General features: G+C 46.3%; 1 protein-coding gene across 1 annotated transcript; it reads right to left on the bottom strand.

The window, feature by feature from the left end:
* Window positions 1-1,806: 1,806 nt before the first annotated feature.
* LOC311368781 (solute carrier family 22 member 13-like) lies at window positions 1,807-22,154 on the bottom strand (the record flags this gene model as incomplete). The annotated part of the gene is made up of 11 exons (XM_084487557.1): window positions 1,807-1,820; window positions 1,990-2,339; window positions 5,651-5,845; window positions 6,877-6,985; window positions 12,131-12,345; window positions 12,462-12,556; window positions 12,705-12,825; window positions 12,912-13,009; window positions 13,347-13,452; window positions 21,499-21,602; window positions 21,780-22,154. 11 exons carry the CDS (start codon window positions 22,152-22,154, stop codon window positions 1,807-1,809), a joined length of 1,782 nt encoding a protein of 593 aa, XP_084343683.1.
* Between the last annotated feature and the right edge of the window lie 287 nt (window positions 22,155-22,441).

Genomic DNA, 22,441 nt, shown 5'->3' with positions numbered 1-22,441 from the left:
GTAACCCCATAATAAACAATCATCCTCAATGCTGAGCTCTAATTTCCTCTGAAAATAAGGCTTCAGTGACTCATCTTGTACATGTTTAGGCCACCCAGTTAACACCAGCTGTTTAACCACTCTTAACACAGGATCTCTGTCTGTTTCTTTTGCTATTTCTCTAGCAGTAAGAGGTAAGTCCTCCAGGTAAGACACTCTGTAAATCGGGTTTGACACCACATCTACATCAGGCTTCACAGGTAATCTTGATAAGGCATCAGCATTGCAATGCTGCTCTGACTTCTTGTACTGGATTTCGTATGTATACGCTGCCAAGATTAGAGCCCACCTTTGTAATCTAGCAGCGGCCAGGGTTGGCACACCTGTCTTAGGCCCCAAAATTTTCAACAGCGGCTTGTGATCTGTCAGTAACAGGAATTTCCTTCCATAAAGATAATCATGGAATTTCATAACTCCAAATACAAGACCCAGTGCCTCTTTTTCCAATTGACAGTAATTCTGTTCTGTTTTCGTTAGCATTCTCGATGCAAATGCAATAGGTCTCTCACTTCCGTCTTTCATTTTGTGGCTGATTACAGCTCCTACTCCATAAGGAGAAGCATCACATGCTAGTACGATTTGTAACTCAGCATCAAAATGTACCAACAATTGATCTGACTGAAGAGACGTCTTTGCACTTTCAAATGCCCTTTGACATTTCTCTGACCATTCCCAGGTTGCATCTTTATGCAGCAATGCTGTCATCGGCTGAATCAGAGTAGATAGATTAGGAATAAACTTCCCATAGTAGTTTAACAGAGCTAGGAATGACCTGAGTTCAGTAACATTTTTCGGAACTGCAGCCCTCTGAATAGCATCTGTCTTCTCCTTCATTGGATGTATGCCCATAGCATCAATGACATGTCCTAAGTAGGAAACGCTGTTCTGCATGAAAGCACACTTCTCTCTTTTTACCCTGAGATTGTAAGTTTCAAGTCTACTAAGAACCTCTTCCAAGTTGGTCAGGTGACTTTCTGTATCTTTTCCAGTAATTAAAATGTCATCTAAATAACAGATGACCCCTTCCATGCCCTGAAGAACCTGATCCATAATCTTTTGGAATATAGCAGGAGCGCTAGCGACACCATAGGGTAACCTGTTGTAGTGATACAACCCTCTGTGTGTGTTGATAGTCAGGTAATGTCTTGAATTTTCCTCTAACGGGACTTGCGAATAAGCCTGTGACAAGTCTAATTTGGTAAACTGCTGACCTCCTGCTAGTTTAGCAAATAAATCTTGGGTTTGGGGTAGTGGATACTGTTCCACATTCAACCATGAATTTATTTATTTATTTATATTCTCACAGTATCATCCTTTTTAGGCACACAAACAATTGGAGCTGCCCACTCACTGTAATTAATGGGTGAGATGACACCATCAGCTTCCAATTTTTTTAGTTCTCTCTCTACGGCTTCTCTTAGTGCATATGGCACGTTTCTAGGCTTACAAAACTTGGGCACCGCATCTGGAACTACATGTAGTCTGGCTTCAATACCTTTTAGCTTGCCTAAATCAGGTTTGAACACGATGCATGTCTGGCACACACATCATCCACTGTATCAGGAGCCACTCTGTTGACTCTTGACCAGTCTAGCTTTATTTGACTTATCCAGTCTCTGCCCATTAATGCAGGACCTCTTCCTTTCACAACTAGTAGTTCTAGCCTTTCAGAGCGTTCCTTGCATTTCACCTTTGCTGTGAATTTTCCCAACAATTGCAATGATTCCTCACTGTAGGTTTTTAGCACACAATTTGCTGGACTAAGTTTCACTTCTTTAAACCTGCGTTTAAACAGAGTTTCAGATATCACCGACACAGCTGCGCCAGTGTCTACCTCCATTTTTACCCTTGTACCATTTACACTGACATACACATAGTAGGGTTTCACAATGTCAACTTTACCCGTATCCATTGCAAAAAGATCAACCCCTCCACTGTCCAATGTCTGACCAGTGTCAATGTTCTTTACCGCATCCACCCTGAACCTTGTCAGCCCACCGCCGTCTTCTCTGCTACTGCGGGGCTGAGGCTGGATACGATCTCCATCTGCCCGAAGATCGGGAGCGTTGCCCTGGACCACGTGCCGGGGAGCGTTGCTCTGGTCCACGTGCTGGGGAGCGTTGCCCTGGTCCACGTGCTGGGGAGCGTTGTTCTGGTCCACGTGCTGGGGAGCGTTGCAACATTCCATATGCATGGTCCCTTTCCATGCGGCCTTGCCATAGCTTCCTTCCTTATGTCCGCGGCATGCTTTTGCGATGTGTCCCTTTTTCTTACACTGGTGACACTCTGCGTCCTTAAACCTGCATTCATCCGATCTATGACCGTTTCCATTGCATCGATAGCATGACTTCCCGTTAGCTGTAGACTTTTCCGTAGCCTCTCGATGCTTTAGTGGAGTCTTCTTCTCCACCACATTAGCTTTATAGCTCCTCTGTGCAAACTGTTGCGCACTGTCCTTTGTTACCTCAAAAGAGAGCGCCATTTCTACTGCAAGCTGTAGCGTTAAGTCTTTTGTGTGAGCCGCATTGAGTAACCGATCTCTTAGGTCACTGCTCTTAACTCCACAGACGAACCTATCACGCAGTGCTTCGTCTAAAAATGTTCCAAATTTGCACGTGGCTGCTAATTTTCTCAAACTTGCAATGTACTCACTCATCGTTTCGTTTTCCTTTTGGTTTCTTCCGTGAAACTTGCATCTCTCAGCAATAAAGTTGGTTTTCGGAACGTAGTGCTTTTCTAGCATTTCCACCAGTACTTTGTATGTTTTACCCGATGGCTTATCTGGCGCGCACAAATCCATCAGTAAGCTATGCGCCCTTTTTCCTACCACCGTAAGAAAAACCGCTTTGGTTCTCTCTTCTTTAGTGTCCAATCCATTTGCTGCAAAGTACTGCTCTAACCGTTCGCGATAACAATCGAAACTTTCCTCACTTTCCTCGAAGTGGAAATCTTCTGGCTTACCGAATGCCATCTTCTGTTCGACGGTCCTTTCACTCACCGAACGTCTCTCTGGTTCTTCGTCATCGTAGTCTTCTGCCTCACTGGAGCTGCTTGACATACTAACTCTGTGACTTCTTCCAACTTAAACATCCCATCCTCGTCGCCAAACTATAGTGTATTTACTATTCTTGTCTGTTTAAGAGGAACTCAAAGTGCACACGACAGACTATTGACTTAGAATCACTTTTATTGAAGACCGTAACTATCGCGCGTAGCTATCTGGCAGAGCCGAGTACCAAGAGGTCCCCCTGGTGGCGATTCTGCCTTATATACACTTCAGTGCAACCAATCATAATAACCGATTTACCACACTGGCCAATTCTGTGTTGGGGAACACCACAATAACATTTATCTAGTATATCCATCTATCAATGTATTTGTCTAGTTTTAATGTGATGTCTTTTGTGCATGTCCAGTCATGTTGTCTCCCTTGTTCTGTGTGGTCTTGTAGCCTACTGTCCTGTGTGAGCCGAATCACCTAAATGAATTCCCGACGATTTGTGTCGTTTGGCAATAATAAATACTTGAATAGGCTATCTATTTATCTATATCTATCTATCTATGTATTTATCTGTATAATCTGCTGAACACTCTTACTAGTCTCTACTCTCAAGGGTCTCAATCAGTCTGTCGTCTCCCCAACGTGACGTCATGCAATGCATTGTGGGGGAAATGAGAATCAATTGCAAACCGCTAAAATCGTACCTTTTTCGTATTAAATTCTGTTTTGTGATACCCAACAACATTAAATACAATGGATAACCGTTCAAATGTTTATTACCAACAAGTAAATTGCACAAAAAAAAATTAACTGCAACACAGACTTTAATATGCCGTTAAATCCTGGGCGGTCAGCCCAAAAGAAGTCTGTGTGGGAAACACTCAGTACGTTTACATGCACAGCTTAATTCAATTAAAGCCATAGCTCGATTATGCTCCTCAATTGGACAACTGCAATACATGGCGGTGAGTAAATCGATTCATTGGCCGAAGCGTGTCATGCCCCGGTACGATAGGTGGCGCTGTGCCCATTTCAACTAGTGGTAATAGAGCCACCGGTTGACCTCTTTACGTCACCAGCAACAACAAACTCATTCGAGAAAGCGATGTTTCAGCAGACAGCTGTCAGTTCACTTTGGGTCTATATCATTTCTCCGACGCTCCATTGTTCCTCTCGGTCGTATGCCGACTCCTCCGGCTGCTCTGCCGGCGGAGCAGTCCGCATATGACCGAGAGGTCGGAACAATGGAGCGTCAGAGAAATGATATGGACCCGTTTGGGTCGCGTTTCAATCTGGACTTCAGAGAGTCAAAGCCAAAGTTAATTTCCCCCAATTCCTTTTCCCCATGGGCGAGATAAACCCGACTAGGAGTCTTTACTTGTTGTGGAAGTACCAGAGAGTCGGAGAACCCGACGCAGTCTGTAAGATTCATAATATCAGAGAATACCCCCGTCAGTTCGGCCGCGGCGCAATGAATAAATAAAGATCGTAGTTATTTTACAACCTCGTTGATGAGCAACATTTAGAAAAACATGGACTTTTAATTCAGCCTTGGGTTAAATCGAAGCGTAGTGTGTACTGAATGCACGTTGATGATGATACACTCCTTATAGGGGGTAACTACATTGGCACGACACCGGCTTCCTCCATCTTCTGCGCCAGCTTTTTAAATAAATCGCCGACCCAAAGTTAGTTGACATCTGTCTACTGAAAACATCTTTCTCCCACCGGAGCAGCCCCTCCGCTGCCCGTCCGTATACATTCCCCGCCGCGGCGCAATGAATGAATAAAGATCGTAAACACGTCGGGAGAAAAAAACATTTATTTTGACAGATGTGCCCGTTACTACTTTACAACCTCGTTGATGACCCACATTTAGAAAAACATGTAGGCCTACTTTTAATTCAGCCTTGGGTGAAATGGAAGCGTAGTGTCCGTGTGCTTCCACCTTTAATGAATGCATGCCATGCACGCTCCCGCAGCCGGGACACAATTCTTATAGGGGTAACTACATTCACCGGCTTCCTCCATCTTCTGCGCCACCTTTTTAAATAAATCGAGGACTATCGTTTCCTTCTACTTCCGGCTCACGGCCCCGGGAAAAGATCTCGAGCATGCGCAAAACGCAAATCAACGCATAATCCAATTCGATTGTCTACATGCACGCTTAGCTCGACTATGAATCGCATTATCTATGGGTCTTAATTCGACTATGAGTAACCCAATTCGATTCGAGTATAGCTCGACTAAGGTGTATACATGCATCTTAGTAATCCAATCATAGTTGGACTAAGCCAATAAGTCGACTTTCTTGAGTGTCATGTAAACGCACTGTCTGCATTAGCTTGGTGGCTGGCATTAGCCACTAATACCTTTATTAAGTATGATTTGGGTACAATTACACAACAGATGAACAGATTGGGACATCATTTACAACTTTGTTCTTCCCATTGATGGGTTATCATGTAATTCAGCATCAGCATCCTTTTGTGTTCTGAAAGTTAAAAAAATTGACAAAGAAATTGAAAAACACAGAAGCATAAAGCAAAACAGTCAAACATTTTTGTCAATAAATTCATAAAAAGTACACCGTAAGACCTGTTTCCTGACCTTTGTTGGGTGTGGTCCTGAAGTTCCATGTTGAGGGTCTCTGGCAGCAGAAAGCAGAGGAACCCGCCTATGAGAGGAATGGTGCCATACAACACCATAGGGATGGCAGAGTGGTACACGTCTAGCAGCCTGATGAGAGGGGCTAGGATGCCCCCGATACGAGCACACGTGGAGTTCAGACCTACCCCACTCTGCCTGGAACCATAAAACAAATCGCATGTAAACATCTATCATCTTAAAAAGAGTGGGACTCTTTCTGCATGTCTTCGCCAACTCTGTGTTAGAAAATGCTCAACTAATCCAACAATTGGGATGCCTATATGCCCATTTATATCCACATTGTTATAAAAAGGTATTCATGACATCAAGACAATTTTTGGGGCTGAATTGATGTCAGATATGTCTTCCTGTGTGTTCACACCAAAAGACAAATTTTTCGCCTGGTGGCGCTGTCGCCCAAGTTTTGTCGCGTGACAAATCATAATCCTTCACTGTACAGTTATGTCAGGCAAATTTTGTCGCGCAACATCTTTTGCCCGGCAACGGTGTTTCATGCCAATTCATTCTCAACCATGAGATAACTGTCATTGCATGTCTTTACCTGTTGTGGAAGAGGGAGAGACGTCGGAATGCCCGTCGTTTATGGGTTAATAATATAATCCGGAGGCGCACACAGCTTTTGGCCGTGATATTATATATTATATAGATATTTATATTATATAATATCATATAATATTATATATAGAGCTCCGGGAGTCGCAAACGGCAACAATCACTTTCTCCTCCATGCTGCGGTTCACTGCAGAGTGCAGGGAACTGTTGGCCCGGCCAGTTAAACGCTTGTGCAGGGAGTGAACGCTGATTGGCTGTCACGCAAATGTCGCGGCAAAGTTCAAATATTTCAACTCCAGCGAAAGTGTCTGCAAATCCACGTGAACGCGCTCGCCTGTGACAGGGCAAAATGTCGCGCCGTCAATCAAATCTTGTCGCAGGTTTTTCTAGCGACAAATTTTGCCTGATTCGCGTCTCTACGTTGACTTTGTATGGAATCGTGTTGCCCGTCGTGTTTGGTGTGAACACAGTTAAACTTCAAATGATGCAGCCAAAAAATCCTTCTAATGTTTTCTTCTCTGCATGATCATTTTTCAGAAATGTGGAAAACCTAGAAGTTATATCTTCATTTTCCAAAGTTTATATTTTAGCAGGAGGACCTTTAGGCGGTTTACCTGAGGATAGTGGGGTACAGCTCTGCAGTGAACACATAGAGCATAGTAAAGGAAGATGTTGCAGCATACTTCCCAAGTACAGCGATGACCGTCACGACCACAGGAAGGTCTATGGTTCATAGAATCATTTCATTAATTGAGAGTTACACATGTAACTTCTATGAATTCCTACTGAGTGCCAGAGGCAATACTTTAGCAATAGATGTATCCCTCTCGTGCATGCACAGCTCATGTACTTGTGTATACCAAAGTAGTCATGTTGTGACCCTTTGTGACGTAGGACGCTATCCGCCCAATAGCATAAATGCCCCCATCATCCTGAACATTTTTCGTTTAGAATCAGATTCTGAGTGACAGAGAACTCTGGCAGTCATCCGGAAATCATAGAACCATAGTTACATGCGTAACTTTCATTCCATTTCATTCCTACTGACTGTCAGAGAAGTGCTTTAGCACTAGATGACTTATACCAACAAAGTCACAAGGAATCCTGCACCCACCTCATGAGTGCAGGCTGCTGGCCTAGGCAGGACAGCTGCCACCACAGCATGGGGGCAGCGACATTGACCCTGTAGAACCCGGTGATGGTGAATGGCAGAGCCCAGGTTACTGCCACACATATATCCTCTAGGGGTACACCCCTCAATGCCACCCACGATGCGGAGACGCTCATGGTGGAATGGCATCTAACCTTACAGGTTAGGCCCTTGGTCTTGTATCTCTCAGAGATGGCTTCCACAATCCAGTTGGACAGCCTGTGTTTGGACAAGGCGCGGCCCCTCCTGTGTCTGCCACAGATAAAGAGACTTTCAGACTGGCGAAAGCCAGATATTGCCTTCATATTCCACAGTGCCTGCACAGTTCAGAGTAGTATTGCCCTTTTATCCCCATCGCCCGGCAGGCATGTGGGATCATTTGCTGCCAGCGTGATGCCTTGATTGGCATGAGAGGCAGGCATCTACCCGGCGCAACAACGGGGAGGCAATCATCTGCTGAGTGTCCAATCCCATCTGAAGGAACACCACGTCCTGGTTGGGTGAGGGGGCGTTCACGTGGGAAGGAGAATTGCTGTATCATGGACTGCCCTCTCCCAGGTCTGGGCACAGACAAGCAAGCCGTCCAGATAAGGAAGAACGCGAAGGCCCTTGGCCTCCATCGGTAGGGCGGGTCATACTCCGGTGCTAAAATTAATCTGAAGGCTATCCTAACATTGGGGTTTCAAATGAAAGTTTGTTATGTGAAATTCAAATATGACTTATTTTTTGGATAGGATAACTCTAACCTACACCATTTTGTATCGGCAATCTTACCCAATCTATTCGGCAATCATACCCTTTCAAACACTTTTTATTATTATTTATATAGACAAATCCAAATAAAATTTACATATTTATTAACAGATAATTAACAGACAATTCATGACTAGCACAGAAGTCGAGTAACAAACGACCACTTGGGTTTAGATCAGGGAGGCCGTTCCTCCCTAGCCAGGCTAGCGCCGCCTACTGGTTCCGGCAAATTTAATTTGCCTCAACCATATAGTCAGGGAACTAGCAATGCGTTTCGGTTTGCTCCGTCCGCCAGAGCGGACGGACCAATCAGCGAGCAGATGTGGCGATGACGGGCGATGACGGGCGATGACGTCGAACTGAAGCGCCCAAACTGAAATACCGGTGTAGTTCCCAAGCTGCGGTAAACAGTTGACGAGATGGATGCCGGCTTCCGGCGCATAGCATACGTCACCGCCAAGCAGCAGCGATTAGTCGAAGCAAACGGAAGCAACCGCCTCCCGGAAGCAAACGAATCTCTACGGCTCGTGTTCAGACGCTATATGAAATGTAATGAAGTAAGCGGCTGATGCATCAGGCTAGTTCCTCCCCACCACGCCTCTCCAGGTGTCTCCGTCATTGCCCACGTGGGCGTTGAAGTCTCCCAGCAGAACTACAGAGTCCCCTACTGGAGCCCCATACAGGACTCCATTCAGGGTCTCCAAGAAGGCAGAGTACTCTGAACTGCTGTTCGGTGCATATGCACAAACAGTCAGAGTTTTCCCCCCCACCACCCTTAGGCGTAGGGAGGCGACCCTCTCATCCACCGGGGTAAACTCCAACACCGCAGCGCTCAGCCGGGGATTTATGAGTATCCGCCCGGCGCCTCACGCCCTGGGCAACTCCGGAGAAGAATGGAGTTCAACCCCTATTCAGGAGTACGGTACCAGAGCTGAGACTGTGCGTAGAGGTAAGCCCCACCAGATCTAACTGGTAGCGCTCCCTCACAAGCTCCGGTTCCTTTCCCCACAGTGAGGTGATGTTCCACATCCCCAGAGCCAGCTTCTGCCACTCGGGTCTGGTCCTTCGGGACCCCTGACTTTCACTGCCACCCATGTGGCAGCGCACCCGACCCCAGCGGGTCTCCCTGCAGGTGGTGGGCCCACAGGAAGAAGAGGGGTGCCACGCAGCTTGTTTGGGCTGTGCCCGGCCGGGCTCCGTGGCAAACCCGGCCACCAGGCACTCACAGACGAGCCCTCCTTCTGGGCCTGGCTCCAGACGGGAACCCCGGGCTTCCTCCGGGCAGGGTCTCTCCTCCTCTATTTGGTGCATTTCATACACAGAATTCCTTGTTTCAGTTTAACATAATTCCCACATTTCCTTGTGCGAGTTCACTTTGATTCAGGGAGACTGAGGTCTGAACTTCAAGTCCTGTATTCAGATCAGGACTTGCAGGGTGACAGGGGAAAGCTGTGTGATTTCTTGGTGTTCCTTAAAGACATGGAGTTGGACACTGCAATGCCTCAGCTTTACAAACTGTTCTCATTAGTGGCAACAATTGGAGCTACATCTGCAGGTGTAGAAAGGAGCTTCTCCTGTTTAAAGCGGCTCAAGTCCTACACCCGTTACACAATGGGCCAAGGCTGTTTAAGCAGTCTAGCTCTCCTGGCCATTGAGAGAACACTGCTTAAGTCACTGGAAAAGACAGCAGACAGTTGGTATGACAGGGTCACAGAGCATTTTCTTGAAAAGGAACACCATAAACAGATCTGTTTATGGTGGTTTTATCCGATCAGACTCAACATTGAGGACAAAAACAACAAAGGTAAGCCATTTTGTTTTACAACCATTTTGGGTTGCAAAAAGAAAAGGGGAAGTTTGTTCTTGATTTGTTATCTGCAAGTTTTAGTCACAGAATTATATGGTTATATCATGTAAAGTTTCAGGTCAAGTTTCATGAAAAAGTGCACAGTTATGAAACCCATGCATGGGTATACATGCGTCTTTTGACTTTCCTTGGTAATTTGCCTCAAATCCAAAGTACTTCTCAACAGCACTTCTGCCGTTTTCTTTCTCTACCAAAACTGGTCACGGAGACGCTGCACTTGACATGCTAGCTGTGTTGGCAAACTTTTAGGTAACACTGTCACACAGAGCATTGAGACTAGTGCCGAATTACTGCTCACGCTGTCAGAGATTTGAGACTGGTGCACTGCCAGAGACTGCGAGTGAGTGAGAGGAGTCAGGGCTATGTGGGCCCCTTGTGCCCGAGGTGCTGGCCATATTGGGGCCAGGTGCCGTTGAATGAGCTGTTAATTCTGACGTCAACGCTTCTGGAAGCCTCCAGGGCCTGGTGGATTGAAGCGACTGCCTTAGTTCCCAGGAGGGGCCCCCTGCCTCGCAAAGGGTATAGGCTCCCTCTGGAGGCTGGCAAACTGCTCTCTGGTTTACACTGCCTGGCTGCTTTGCTCCAGCACTTGCTGTGCTGCGGGGTCAAACATCTCCCCTGGAACCACTAGGGGACCATCCTGCACAGCTCCAAAAGCAGGGACTGTGCCATCCAAACGGCGGGCTAGTGTCAAGGTCACCATGATCCTGCCGAGCTCTCTTGACATGGAGGCAAATGCCTGCAGTGACGCGTCACTTAGGTTCTGTGGGATCTACCTCTGAAACCTGCATGAACCAGGAAAGGGCCAGTATCAGATGGGGCCTGCGGGTAGCAGCGTCATAGCTCCTCGTAATGAGATTGCCCGTTATGAAGCACTGAGGCCTGGGACAGCGGGCATTAGGCCGTAATACTTCCTCCAGGGAAACTATTAAGGGGGCCACGGGGCATGTGTCCCAGCCTGCGGCTGTCTGCGTCCTGCATGGCAGCAAAGGCCCTGCTGTCTCTGAAGTGGTGAGAGAAGCTCCTAGGGTCTTACCAGCACCTCGGACACTCCTCCATGTAATGCTGTGAGGGCAGTATCTGAAAGGCTCCTTCAGAATCCTGTGGGGCTCCTCTAAAGAATGCACTTGGCATAGCAGCTGCTACTGGGGCCTCATCTAGCCCCAAGCACGCCAGCACTATGCACATCCCTGCCTGTGCCCCAAGCAGTCCAGGCTCAGAACTGGCTCTGGGGCCATGCATCTGCTCGGAATCAGAATACAATGTTGTTGGACAGAAAATCCTCCTCTCGAGGGTTGTGGGAGAGGCACAGCTTGGTAGGTTTCCTCTGGCTGCAGATTAAGCAGCAGCGCTTTAATCTGGGTAAACTCTGATGTTTAGGTGTCCACCATGGCCGCCAGGGTGTCCACCCTCCTAGCTTTTTTCCGTGGGGGGCACCCCCAGTCTCTGTCCTGCGGTGACCTGGGCCGGATGTAAGAGCCGCTGCTCGGAATCATGCAGGAGAGCCTCCACCTCAGATAGCCTGGCAAACTTTGTTGTCCTTGGCATGACACTGCAGTTCATGCATGCCCTGTCTGACAACCCCTCCCTCAGGTGTTCCACACCTAGGCATACGGGGCACTCCACATGGCCATCATCCGCCTAAAGCGGGGCCATGCAGACAAATGGGACCCCAACTTCTCCAGACCCAGAGCGAAGCCCACTGTTGTATTGGTCTATGAGCGCATTCATCTCTCGGCTCTATCCGAGCTGGCTACTTTACGGTCTCTAAGCAGGGAACATTCTTGCCGAAGCCAGCTGTTTCTCCGATCTGTAGAGAAACCCTCTACCAAGCCCACCGTAATGGTCTTAGGGCGAAACAATACCTCGGCTCTGTGCCAAGCCGGCTACCTTTTGGCCTACGAGCAGGGAACACTCTGATGCCGAAGCCAGCTGCTTCTCTGGTCTGCGACCTTCTCTCAACCTGCACGTGTGCAAGAGGGATACATCCAGTGCTACTGCCTCTGGCAGTGCCTTATGAGATAGTCAGTAGGAACGAGATAGCAATGTATTTCTAGTTGGATGATATCCTGCAAAAGGTGAAGGCTATTATAGTTACCCTTTGGAATAGCAATGATTACAAGGCAAGCAGTGCCGGCCCCGAACAAGGCCGCAGCTTGACTTTTTCTCCTCCCAAAGTACTGAAGGAATAAAATACTGCCCAAGCGTGCAGGGATTTCTACAAGGCCAAATATGGACTGAGTGAGGTAGATATCCAAGCCAAAATTGTCGACATTTAGACTGACTCCAAAGTAAACCACACTTGTTGCAAACCTATCGACAGGACATCATAAAAATTGTTAGTGTTTGGAATCAGCATTTGTTTTATAATGTGTACATGGTATTTTCAAGAAACTTAAGGAGCAGTACTAAGCAGTAGCAATACTCACCACAAAGAGTTCATGATGAGAACACGTTTCCTTAAATAAGACACCCTAAACAAGTCCAACATGCTTCCACTTGTTGATGTGTTCTCAGACTCCAACTAAGCCAGACAAAGGTATAAAACAAAAGTTCAGTGATTCAAAATAAAAAAAACAAAAAGAGTGTTGCAGGTCATAGTGGGTTTGATTTTGGAAGTGTTTGCTATTGGAGGAGGGAGAAGTGTGGCTTCTCTCCCATACGTAACTCACGTGGCTGAGGATGGCTTCAGAGATTGTTCTTCCATTCACCCTGGCTGCCCTCAGGACCTCTTTACGCGCCTCCTTCATCCTTCCCTGGGTCATGAGCCAGCGGGCGGATTCAGGCAGGAGCCTGGAAGGTCACAAAGGTCAAACATGACTGATCATTAAAGCACACAAGGCTTAGGGTTACATTGAAGTACAGAAGGGTGAACAAACCAGTATACGGCTGGAATTGCCAGGACCAGAGGGCCTGAGAACACCAGGTGCAGAATCCTCCAATCACGGATAAAGTAGGCAACGCCTGCCATCACCAACTGTCCGACAGCAAAAAAAGTGTGCGCAGAAATTGTGACGAAGGCCCGTTTAGAGGTACTGGTCCATTCTGCCCCTTTAAAGTGGAAACATGATCAAAATCACACATCAGAAAACTATATATATTTTCACTTGAATTTTATAAAAGTCATATAGTAACTGGCCGAAAATACATATAAAACACACGTGCAACAGGGTGAGACACAAGGCAGTAGAATGAGAACGAGGAAAACACTTACACCAACTTCTTCTAACAAGACAACCCAAATAAATTGTAAAAAGATACTCACCTAATACAAATGCATTAATTAAAATCCCTGATGCTGCGGTAGCAACTACGAACCGAAAAGCCATGTATACATAGATGTGTGGTGCAAAGGCAGAGCCAACACCAAACAGGAGCTGGAGACACATGGAGAGGAGGACCACAAACCGACGGCCAAGCCTGCAATACAGGATGACCATCATTGAGATCGCTTCAACAAAATAGAGCAAGGCTGCAAGACTAACCATTTTGATAAGAGGCCTATAATACATTTTCAAACTGATGGAGGATGATTTTTACTATATTTTTATACTTTTATAAGTGCTAATTCTAACTATCTGTTGTTGGTAAGTGGTCAGAGTGGTTAGAGCACTCACCCTGAGAGTAACAGGGTTGATGTTTTTGCCACCGGTTCAAGCCCTGCCAGATGTGTCTTGTTTCCTCAGTTCCTCGTGATCGATTTTTGATGTTTGAAGTCTGTCCATCTCTTAACAGTACCTAGGCTGTTTATTTCCCTCCTACAATATTTTGATAGCCTATTCATTTTGACAGGGGGGCAGCATCTTGTGCTGTCGCTTCAGTGGATGCATGTTTCTTGATACTTTAATATTTGATTTTAAATTGTTATCACTGAATTCACTTCTCTAAAACCCACTGCCCAGAATCTTATCCCATATGTAAAAGTAACTGGGTTAAAGAAAATATTTGTGAGCCATTAAATGTCCCTCACCCTAACATTTGGAGGCGGTACTGCACTAACTCGGAATGATAACTACGTAAAAAAGACAAAAAAGACTGAAATTGGTCATGTGACCATGAATATCCAGGAAGCATGTGGCATAATATGGACCTACAACAGCCCTAGAGCCATTGTAAATAATTTTCCTTTTTACCATGTGGGTAATAAGGACTCAGCCAGACAATGTTGTTGGGGAAACAGTCAGGAAGCCTTACCTTGCTAGTACTATGGAGGTTAATAACTTACTCGATACTATGAGCTTACTATTGTAACCAGGTTAAAATCAGGGTTTTGAGTACTCATGAGTATATACATAGAGTTTATTGTTTTTCGTAATGTTTTGTTAGGTTGCTATTTTGCTATTGTGTTTTGTGATTTATATGTTGTATATATCTGTTTGTTTATCTGTAATGTGGCCATCCCGCCAGGAGGGGGCGTAATGGGGGGTGAATGGGAGACGGGGAAGGGAGGGTGAGAGGTCAGGAAAACGCGCGGGAGTTGGGAAAAAGAGAGAGGAGGAAAAGACGTGTCCAAAGAGCACATGTTAATAATAGTTTTCAGCTAAAGTGGATGACATATCAGCTTTACAGTTTGGTTCACCCAGCGGAGTTCGAGTCCGACTACCAACTTAACCAGTTGGAACGAGTGGCGGTTGGTTAACGCAGCCAGCGTCGCTGCTAGGACCAGCTTCTTGGGGACCGCGGACCGGGCAGAGGCGCCGACGGGCTTCGTTCGCCTTCCTCCGGCCAGGAGGAACCAAGGCAACACGCCAAGGACGAGTGCCGTTGCCGCGGACTTTTCATGGACTCTCGGGGTTCTCCCTGGAACACTAGTACCGACACACTACCGACGTCACCCACCACTCACCTGTACGTGAGTACGGTCCTCGTTCTCTCATAGGAGTGAAGAGGAGTACGCGGCGTCATCAGGCCTGCAACGGGGGTTTCTTTTGTTTCTTTGTTTTCTTTCATTTAGAATGCCGGCTTAGGTTAAAACGTGTATATAGCCATGTTGTAACTGTTTCACTTTATTCTAAAGCAAGTAAACATTTGAAATCATACATTTTTGTTTGTTTGCTTACGTGTAGTGTTTATGTCATTGTGTATGTTTAAATGTGTTGTTCGTAGTTAAGGGTACTGGTTACATTTTAATCAATTAATTTAGGGAATCTAAACTATTCAAAAAAGTATTCATGTTAGGTTAAAGAACCTAGGGCCCTGCCCTCTATCAATCAGGGGTAAAAGGGGCTACATAAAATGGAGGCCCCGCTGGGATAAGTTTGGGTTTTCAAGATAATCAGTACCAGTTAAATACTAGTGAAATTAAAGCTGCAGTAAATATATATATTTTTTATATATATTATATATATTTTTTACTAAAATTTGAGAATGGAAAGTCAAACTGAGCTTGTGTCAGAGCTAAAGGGCTGGTGCCGTGGAGAAGTATTGGATGAGGCTCATGCACTCATGGTTCTCATTCGAGAAGATGTGGAAGTCACACAAATTGAAGAGACCCTGCACACTGTTAAATGTCTGGGACGTGTTCGTGTCCGAGGTAGGAATTACAACATGAGGCGCAACAGGTATATGATCCTGTGTGAGTGTCGTGAAACGCTAAAGAGGGAAAATGTTCCTGCTGAAGTGATGCCTACTGATGGTAATGAGGCGTGGCCTATAGTCATAGTGGGTGAAGCCCTATCTGCACCGGTAGATAGTTTCAGTGAGTTGCTAGCCGGAGCACAGCAGGCTGAGGAAAGGACAGGGGAGAAACCCCAGAGCAGGTCCCCTACTCCAGTTTCCCCCAGTAGCCAAACTGAGTCCATTCTGCGTGCACTTGGTGAGTTGCTTGACAAGACAAAGCCCACTGTTGATCATGGAAGCTATCGCCGCCTACGCATTTTTTCTGGAACCCTGCCCATTCCAGCAGGTGAAGAGCAGTTTGAACACTGGCTAGAGCAAGCATGGCTTATGGTCGAGGAGTGTGATTGTTCTGTTAAGGAGAAAAGACGTAGACTAATGGAGAGCCTTAAAGGTCCCGCGCTGGAAATAGTTAAAGCAGCCAGAGCCAGCAATCCTGATGTTAGCCCTGAACAGTGCCTGGAGGCAGTTGAGCATGTGTTTGGGACAGCAGAGTCTGGAGATGATCTGTACTTTGCGTTTCGTTCAATGCAGTAGCAGTCAGGCGAGAAGCTCTCTGACTTCCTGAGGCGTCTTGAGCGGTCGCTAGATAAAGTGATTAAGAAAGGTGGTGTCCTGCTGGACAGAGTAGATAAAGTACGGTTAGAGCAGCTGTTGAGAGGTGCTGTAGCATCTGACTTGATGTTGGTCAATCTCCGCCTAAGAGAAAGGAGAGACAAGCCGCCAACTTTTCTCCAGTTGTTGAAAGAGTTAAGGACAGAGGAGGAGTATGAGGCCTCAAGGAAAAGGCTCAATCCCGCTGTGCAAAGTGTTCATGTTAAGCCAGAGATTGACGTTAAACAGGCTGAAATCCAGGGCTTAAGGGCAGAACTAAAAGATCTCAAGGCCCTGGTAGCTGCTGTGGTGACTAGGCCAGATCAAGCCATGTTTGAACATGTGGAGACAACGCCCTTCAATGCATCTCTGCACAGTGAGCCTGGTTCTGACTCTGAGCTAAAGGCATTGAGAAAGCAAATGAAGCGGCTACAAACAAAGTTCACCCATAAGGTAACTAACAAGGAGACTGCGGCCGCAGTCTCAACAGTAGAAGCTTCGAAATATGACTCCCGTTCTCCCCATGGACCACCAAGGGTTGCAGAGGAGAATTTCTGTTACCGTTGTGGGGAGAGTGGGCATTATGCAGGAAAGTGTCAAAACTCTGAAAACCAGGCCAAGGTTATCAAGAGACTGATTCAGGCCCTGAGAGTATCAAAAGACAAGCAGCAGACAAGAGATGTCACAGCTGATGTTGTGGACTGCGGGGTGAAGAAGAGTGCAGTTTCTGTGCAGAGTACAACTATCCCTGATGGTTTGGTTGGGCCACCTAGTCTTGTCAAGTTGAAAGTTAGTGGTCAACCCTGCACCGCCCTGTTAGACAGTGGGTCTCAGGTGACGATTATATTTGAGCCTTGGTACCAAAAGTACTTGTCAGATATACCGATTCAACCTGTCTCTGGTTTGGCCCTTTGGGGTTTAAGTGAATCCAGCGTCAGTTATCCCTACCGTGGCTACGTAGTGGTGGACCTGGAGTACCCTGCAGAAATTTTGGGCACAACGCAAACTGTGACGGTTCTCGCCCTCATATGTCCAAGCCCCAAGACTGCAGATCAGACCTCTGTCATTGTGGGAACAAATGCCAGTCATGTCAGACGCTTGGTGAAGCAATGCAGGGACAGTGGTATTGATGTAACTCAGACCCTGGGCATTAAAGCTTATGAAACAGGCGAACACGCTCCTCCAGAAGTTCTGGAGGAGGGAGGAGATGATGTTGGTCGTGTGAGGTGGCAAGGACCTGGTCCTTTGACTATTCCCTCGGGTGGTGATGTGCATGCTGTTTGCAAAATCGAGCTCACGCATGCTGTTGACCAAGAAATCCTGATTGTAGATTCCTCACCACTAGCCCCACTCCCCGCTGGTGTGACCTTTCAGCCCATGGTAGTGTGCAGTCAGGCAATGGACATTAATAGTTTCAGAGTTTGGATGAATAATGACTCTTTGAGAGAGACATCCATACCAGTGGGAACAGTTATTGGCCACATGCACCTGGTTGATTCAGTCGCTACCATCCCTCCCAAAGAAACAACGTCATCAGAGTTTGATGCAAGTATGATCAACTTCGGAGACTCACCAATCTCAAGAGAATGGAAGAGCAGACTTTGTGAGAAGCTGTCACAAAGATCCCATGTCTTCTCAACGGAAGAGTGGGATGTCGGTTTAGCCAAAGGGGTAGAACACCATATCCGACTATCCGACCCGCGACCGTTTCGTGAGTGTTCACGTCGGCTGGCACCTGCAGACATTGAAGATGTGCGCAAGCACCTTCAAGAACTTCTGCAGGCCGGTATCATTTCTGAGTCCCGAAGCCCTTATGCTTCCCCTATAGTTAGTTATAGAAAAATGGAACTATTAGGATGTGCATTGACTACAGGCTTTTGAACAGTCGTACCATCCCAGATCAATACACAACACCTTGTATTGACGATGCGCTGAACGCCCTGACAGGAAGCCAATGGTTCTCCGTCCTGGACCTCAGAAGTGGCTATTATCAGATAGCAATGACTGAAGAGGACAAGGAGAAAACGGCATTCATCTGCCCATTAGGCTTCTACCAGTTTGAGCGAATGCCGCAGGGCATAAGCGGAGCTCCGGCGACCTTTCAGAGGTTAATGGAGAAGGCAGTAGGCGATATGAACTTGCTCCAGGTGTTAGTGTACCTCGACGACTTGATCGTTTTTGGAAGGACTCTTGAGGAGCATGAGGAAAGACTGCTTAAGGTGCTAGATCGTCTGGGAGAAGTTGGACTGAAACTGTCGGTTGACAAATGTCAAGTCTGCTTGCCAAGGGTGAAGTACCTTGGACACATAGTGTCCGCTGACGGGGTTGCTCCTGATCCTGACAAAATCGAAGCAGTCACAACCTGGCCTCAACCGACCAACTTGAAGACCTTACAATCCTTTTTAGGATTCTGCGGCTATTATCGACGATTCATAGCCAATTATGCAGCCATTGTTCGACCCCTTTCAGAGCTGGCCGACACAAGAGGAAAGGAAAAAGAGACAAAGGAAAAAGAGAGAGGAGGAAAAGACGTGTCCAAAGAGCACATGTTAATAATAGTTTTCAGCTAAAGTGGATGACATATCAGCTTTACAGTTTGGTTCACCCAGCGGAGTTCGAGTCCGACTACCAACTTAACCAGTTGGAACGAGTGGCGGTTGGTTAACGCAGCCAGCGTCGCTGCTAGGACCAGCTTCTTGGGGACCGCGGACCGGGCAGAGGCGCCGACGGGCTTCGTTCGCCTTCCTCCGGCCAGGAGGAACCAAGGCAACACGCCAAGGACGAGTGCCGTTGCCGCGGACTTTTCATGGACTCTCGGGGTTCTCCCTGGAACACTAGTACCGACACACTACCGACGTCACCCACCACTCACCTGTACGTGAGTACGGTCCTCGTTCGCTCATAGGAGTGAAGAGGAGTACGCGGCGTCATCAGGCCTGCAACGGGGGTTTCTTTTGTTTCTTTGTTTTCTTTCATTTAGAATGCCGGCTTAGGTTAAAACGTGTATATAGCCATGTTGTAACTGTTTCACTTTATTCTAAAGCAAGTAAACATTTGAAATCATACATTTTTGTTTGTTTGCTTACGTGTAGTGTTTATGTCATTGTGTATGTTTAAATGTGTTGTTCGTAGTTAAGGGTACTGGTTACATTTTAATCAATTAATTTAGGGAATCTAAACTATTCAAAAAAGTATTCATGTTAGGTTAAAGAACCTAGGGCCCTGCCCTCTATCAATCAGGGGTAAAAGGGGCTACACTATGTAGGTGAAATCGTTTTGGGAAACAAACCTATTAACTGTTGAGTCCCTAAGAGGTAGGTTGCCAAGGAAGTTAGCAACTATGCTTTTGGGAAACAAACCCCTGGGCGGTGCGCAAAACCTGCACACAGACCCCTACAGATAGCAAAAAGCAAAGCAGTCTCAGCATAAACAGTATTATATAATATGCTAAATAAACTATTCAAAATTTAGCTTTAATTTCAAAATATCTATTTTCATAAATAATAAACAAGTCAGACACCTTTGTAAACAGAAAATCAATAGCCTCATTTGAATGGCTGCAACAGATATATTATATAGAGATTATTTAGATAGATGATCATAAGAAGGTTTTATAAAACGGGTGGCTTAAATCAAGCGATCTGATTGGTTCCCAACTGTTGTATATTGAGCGTATACACACAGCTATGACGCCCGTTCAGTTTACAGAGTCCAGTATCACTCCGCGCCTAACTTGAACTGTTGTTTATTTATATATAAAAGCAATAGCATAGTTCACCGAAGCCTAAAAACATGTTGATTACTGGAGAGGGTGGAAATGTTGTATAGCAATAGGCACACGGTGAGTGAACTGCTCGATAGAAGGCTAAATTGCCGGCGAACCGAGCTACCGTCTCTAGCCTTCTCTCTGAAGGACGCTACAGTGTGTTGCATAGCAACCGCCGTACACTTTGCCGGCAGCCAGGAGGGACTACTTTTTTGTATTCGTTAAAAAAAATGCTTTTCCGACTTTCTAGCTTTTTCAAAATTGAGGCTGTCTAACGCCCGTATTCCACCGGGGACGTAAGCGCCGCGGAACGGCTGCGTCGCGGAACGGCTGCGTCCTGTGCCCTGCGTCAATTGCCACTGGGCGCGTAACGGCAGCGCGCGCTGCCTTGCGAGCCAGCCGTATTCATACGAGATCACAAGATCACGCGATAATCCTGAACGTTTTAACTGTGTGGATAAAGGAAATCCTTTCTCACATTGTCTTTATAAAAAGGATGATTGATTTCGTAAATGATTTTATGTTCCTCCACTTAGATAATAAGTCTCTCGTCGTCCATGTTGCCGACCCTCTGAGACCCTTTGATTGATTGACTGCTGACATGACATAATGTTGATGTGAAGTTGTATAGGCTACATGAGCGGAGTATTGTGTTTTATTTTGAAAATTGACGGGATGCTCTATGGCTTTTATTATTTCACTTCCTGCCCGGCTCGATCTGCTCTGTGGAAATTGACGCGGTTCAGCAGCGGCTCGCGTCAAAATAGAAGTGCTGCGTAAAGATAGCGCTGCGGCGCGGTGCGCCGCTCCTGGGACGCTGCTGAGACGCGCCGCGGCGCGCCCGGTGGGGATGGTTTCATTGATTAGAGTGGCAGCGATCAGCAGCGGTGACCGCGGCGCAGCCGTTCCGCGGCGCTTACGTCCCCGGTGGAATACGGGCGTAAGACATTCATTTCGCCATACTTACGTAACCGTTTTATAAAAGCAATATATCACTTCAGTCAGTGGTATACGGTCATTATACCACAGTGAAGGGGGTCGCCGCCCCTCCGCTGCGCGTCGGGACGGACAACGCCCCTTAACTGTGGTATAATGACCGTATACCACAGCCTGTCGTGATCTATTGCTTAATTATACCATCGGGAGGTCACGTGACGCCTTCGTGACCTAGTTTGAACGCACCGTACTCTCAATACGACGTCATGTAGCCATTGTGTGGCCTTCGTGTGTGTGGTTGTTCGGGTGTCATCGTGTGACATTCTGTAGGCATCGTACTTGCTTTGGCTGTTCATTGGCTGTTGACCAAGTTTGGGGCCATCTTTGTGCGAATTTCAAAATTCCATATTCGTATGGCCACCTGGTGTCAATTTCGGGACAGTGTGACGCGAGCATTACTGGCTCATTTTGTTTTCATGAGCAGATGTAACTGTAACATAACTTTATTTCAATCGCTGAATTATTTGTGATGTGAAGAGATTCTGTAGTCCTACCTGTCGGCCATTGGTCCAAACACCAGCGCTCCTACCAAAAGACCTGCCATGTAGATGGACTGTATTGCCTCATTTAAAAGGCTGTTGTCACACACTAGATCAAACTGAGGGAAACAGAAGGAATCTAATTATATATCCTCTATTTCTTGGTTTAGAGAAGTCCTATAGTTGTTGATAATAGTAAAAACAACTAAAATAATAGCAATAATAATAACCTTTTACCAAAGGTATATTTGTTATTAAAGACAGAAAATAGTTTGTTTTCAGTTGCTTTAGCCTACCTCTGTTACGTAACTGGAGGTTCTTTCAGGTTTGTCGTAAACCCATCCTTTATGGCACTTTGTGGTACTATTAATCCCGTATGCTTCAATTGTTTCCAAATCAAAGTCTACAGGTGTGAACATCATGCAGCTTTCATACCTCCCATCTTCTCCAGTGGGGACGGTGAGGTTGAGCTGCTTTTCAGATGTCAAGTTCGGGCTAATGGCAAGTATCCAGTCCGTGTTGCAGTGGTGGGGGAAGTTCATTCCAGTAAAAATTGAAAGAAATACATCCAAACCAAGATTAATGTTCAAAATGAATAATGTTAACAACAAGCGTTTCTGGAAGAATCCAAACTCCCCAATTTCCTCAAGGATAAGTCCAAACTCGCTCATAATGGTACCAGGATGCAGGACTTTGTTTATGAGTTAGAAGCCTATGAGCAGCCTTCTAAAGAACACTTGGAAGTGTTGTCCATCTGAAAGTTAGTGATAGACAGCTCCTCTGCCTTAGAGAGAGAGAGAGAGAGAGAGAGAGAGAGAGAGAGAGAGAGAGAGAGAGAGAGAGAGAGTCCAAAGTCCAGAGTCCAAAGTCTTTCAAGATAAACAATATAACCTGCAAGGTTCATAAACTAATGGAAAATGTTCTTCAAGGGGCACACGATAACAGGGTCCGGGAACAT

Source organism: Micromesistius poutassou (genome assembly GCF_964030765.1).
Source record: "Micromesistius poutassou genome assembly, chromosome: 23".
Classification (NCBI taxonomy): Eukaryota; Metazoa; Chordata; class Actinopteri; order Gadiformes; family Gadidae; genus Micromesistius; species Micromesistius poutassou.
This window is presented reverse-complemented; position numbering and strand designations above follow the sequence as displayed.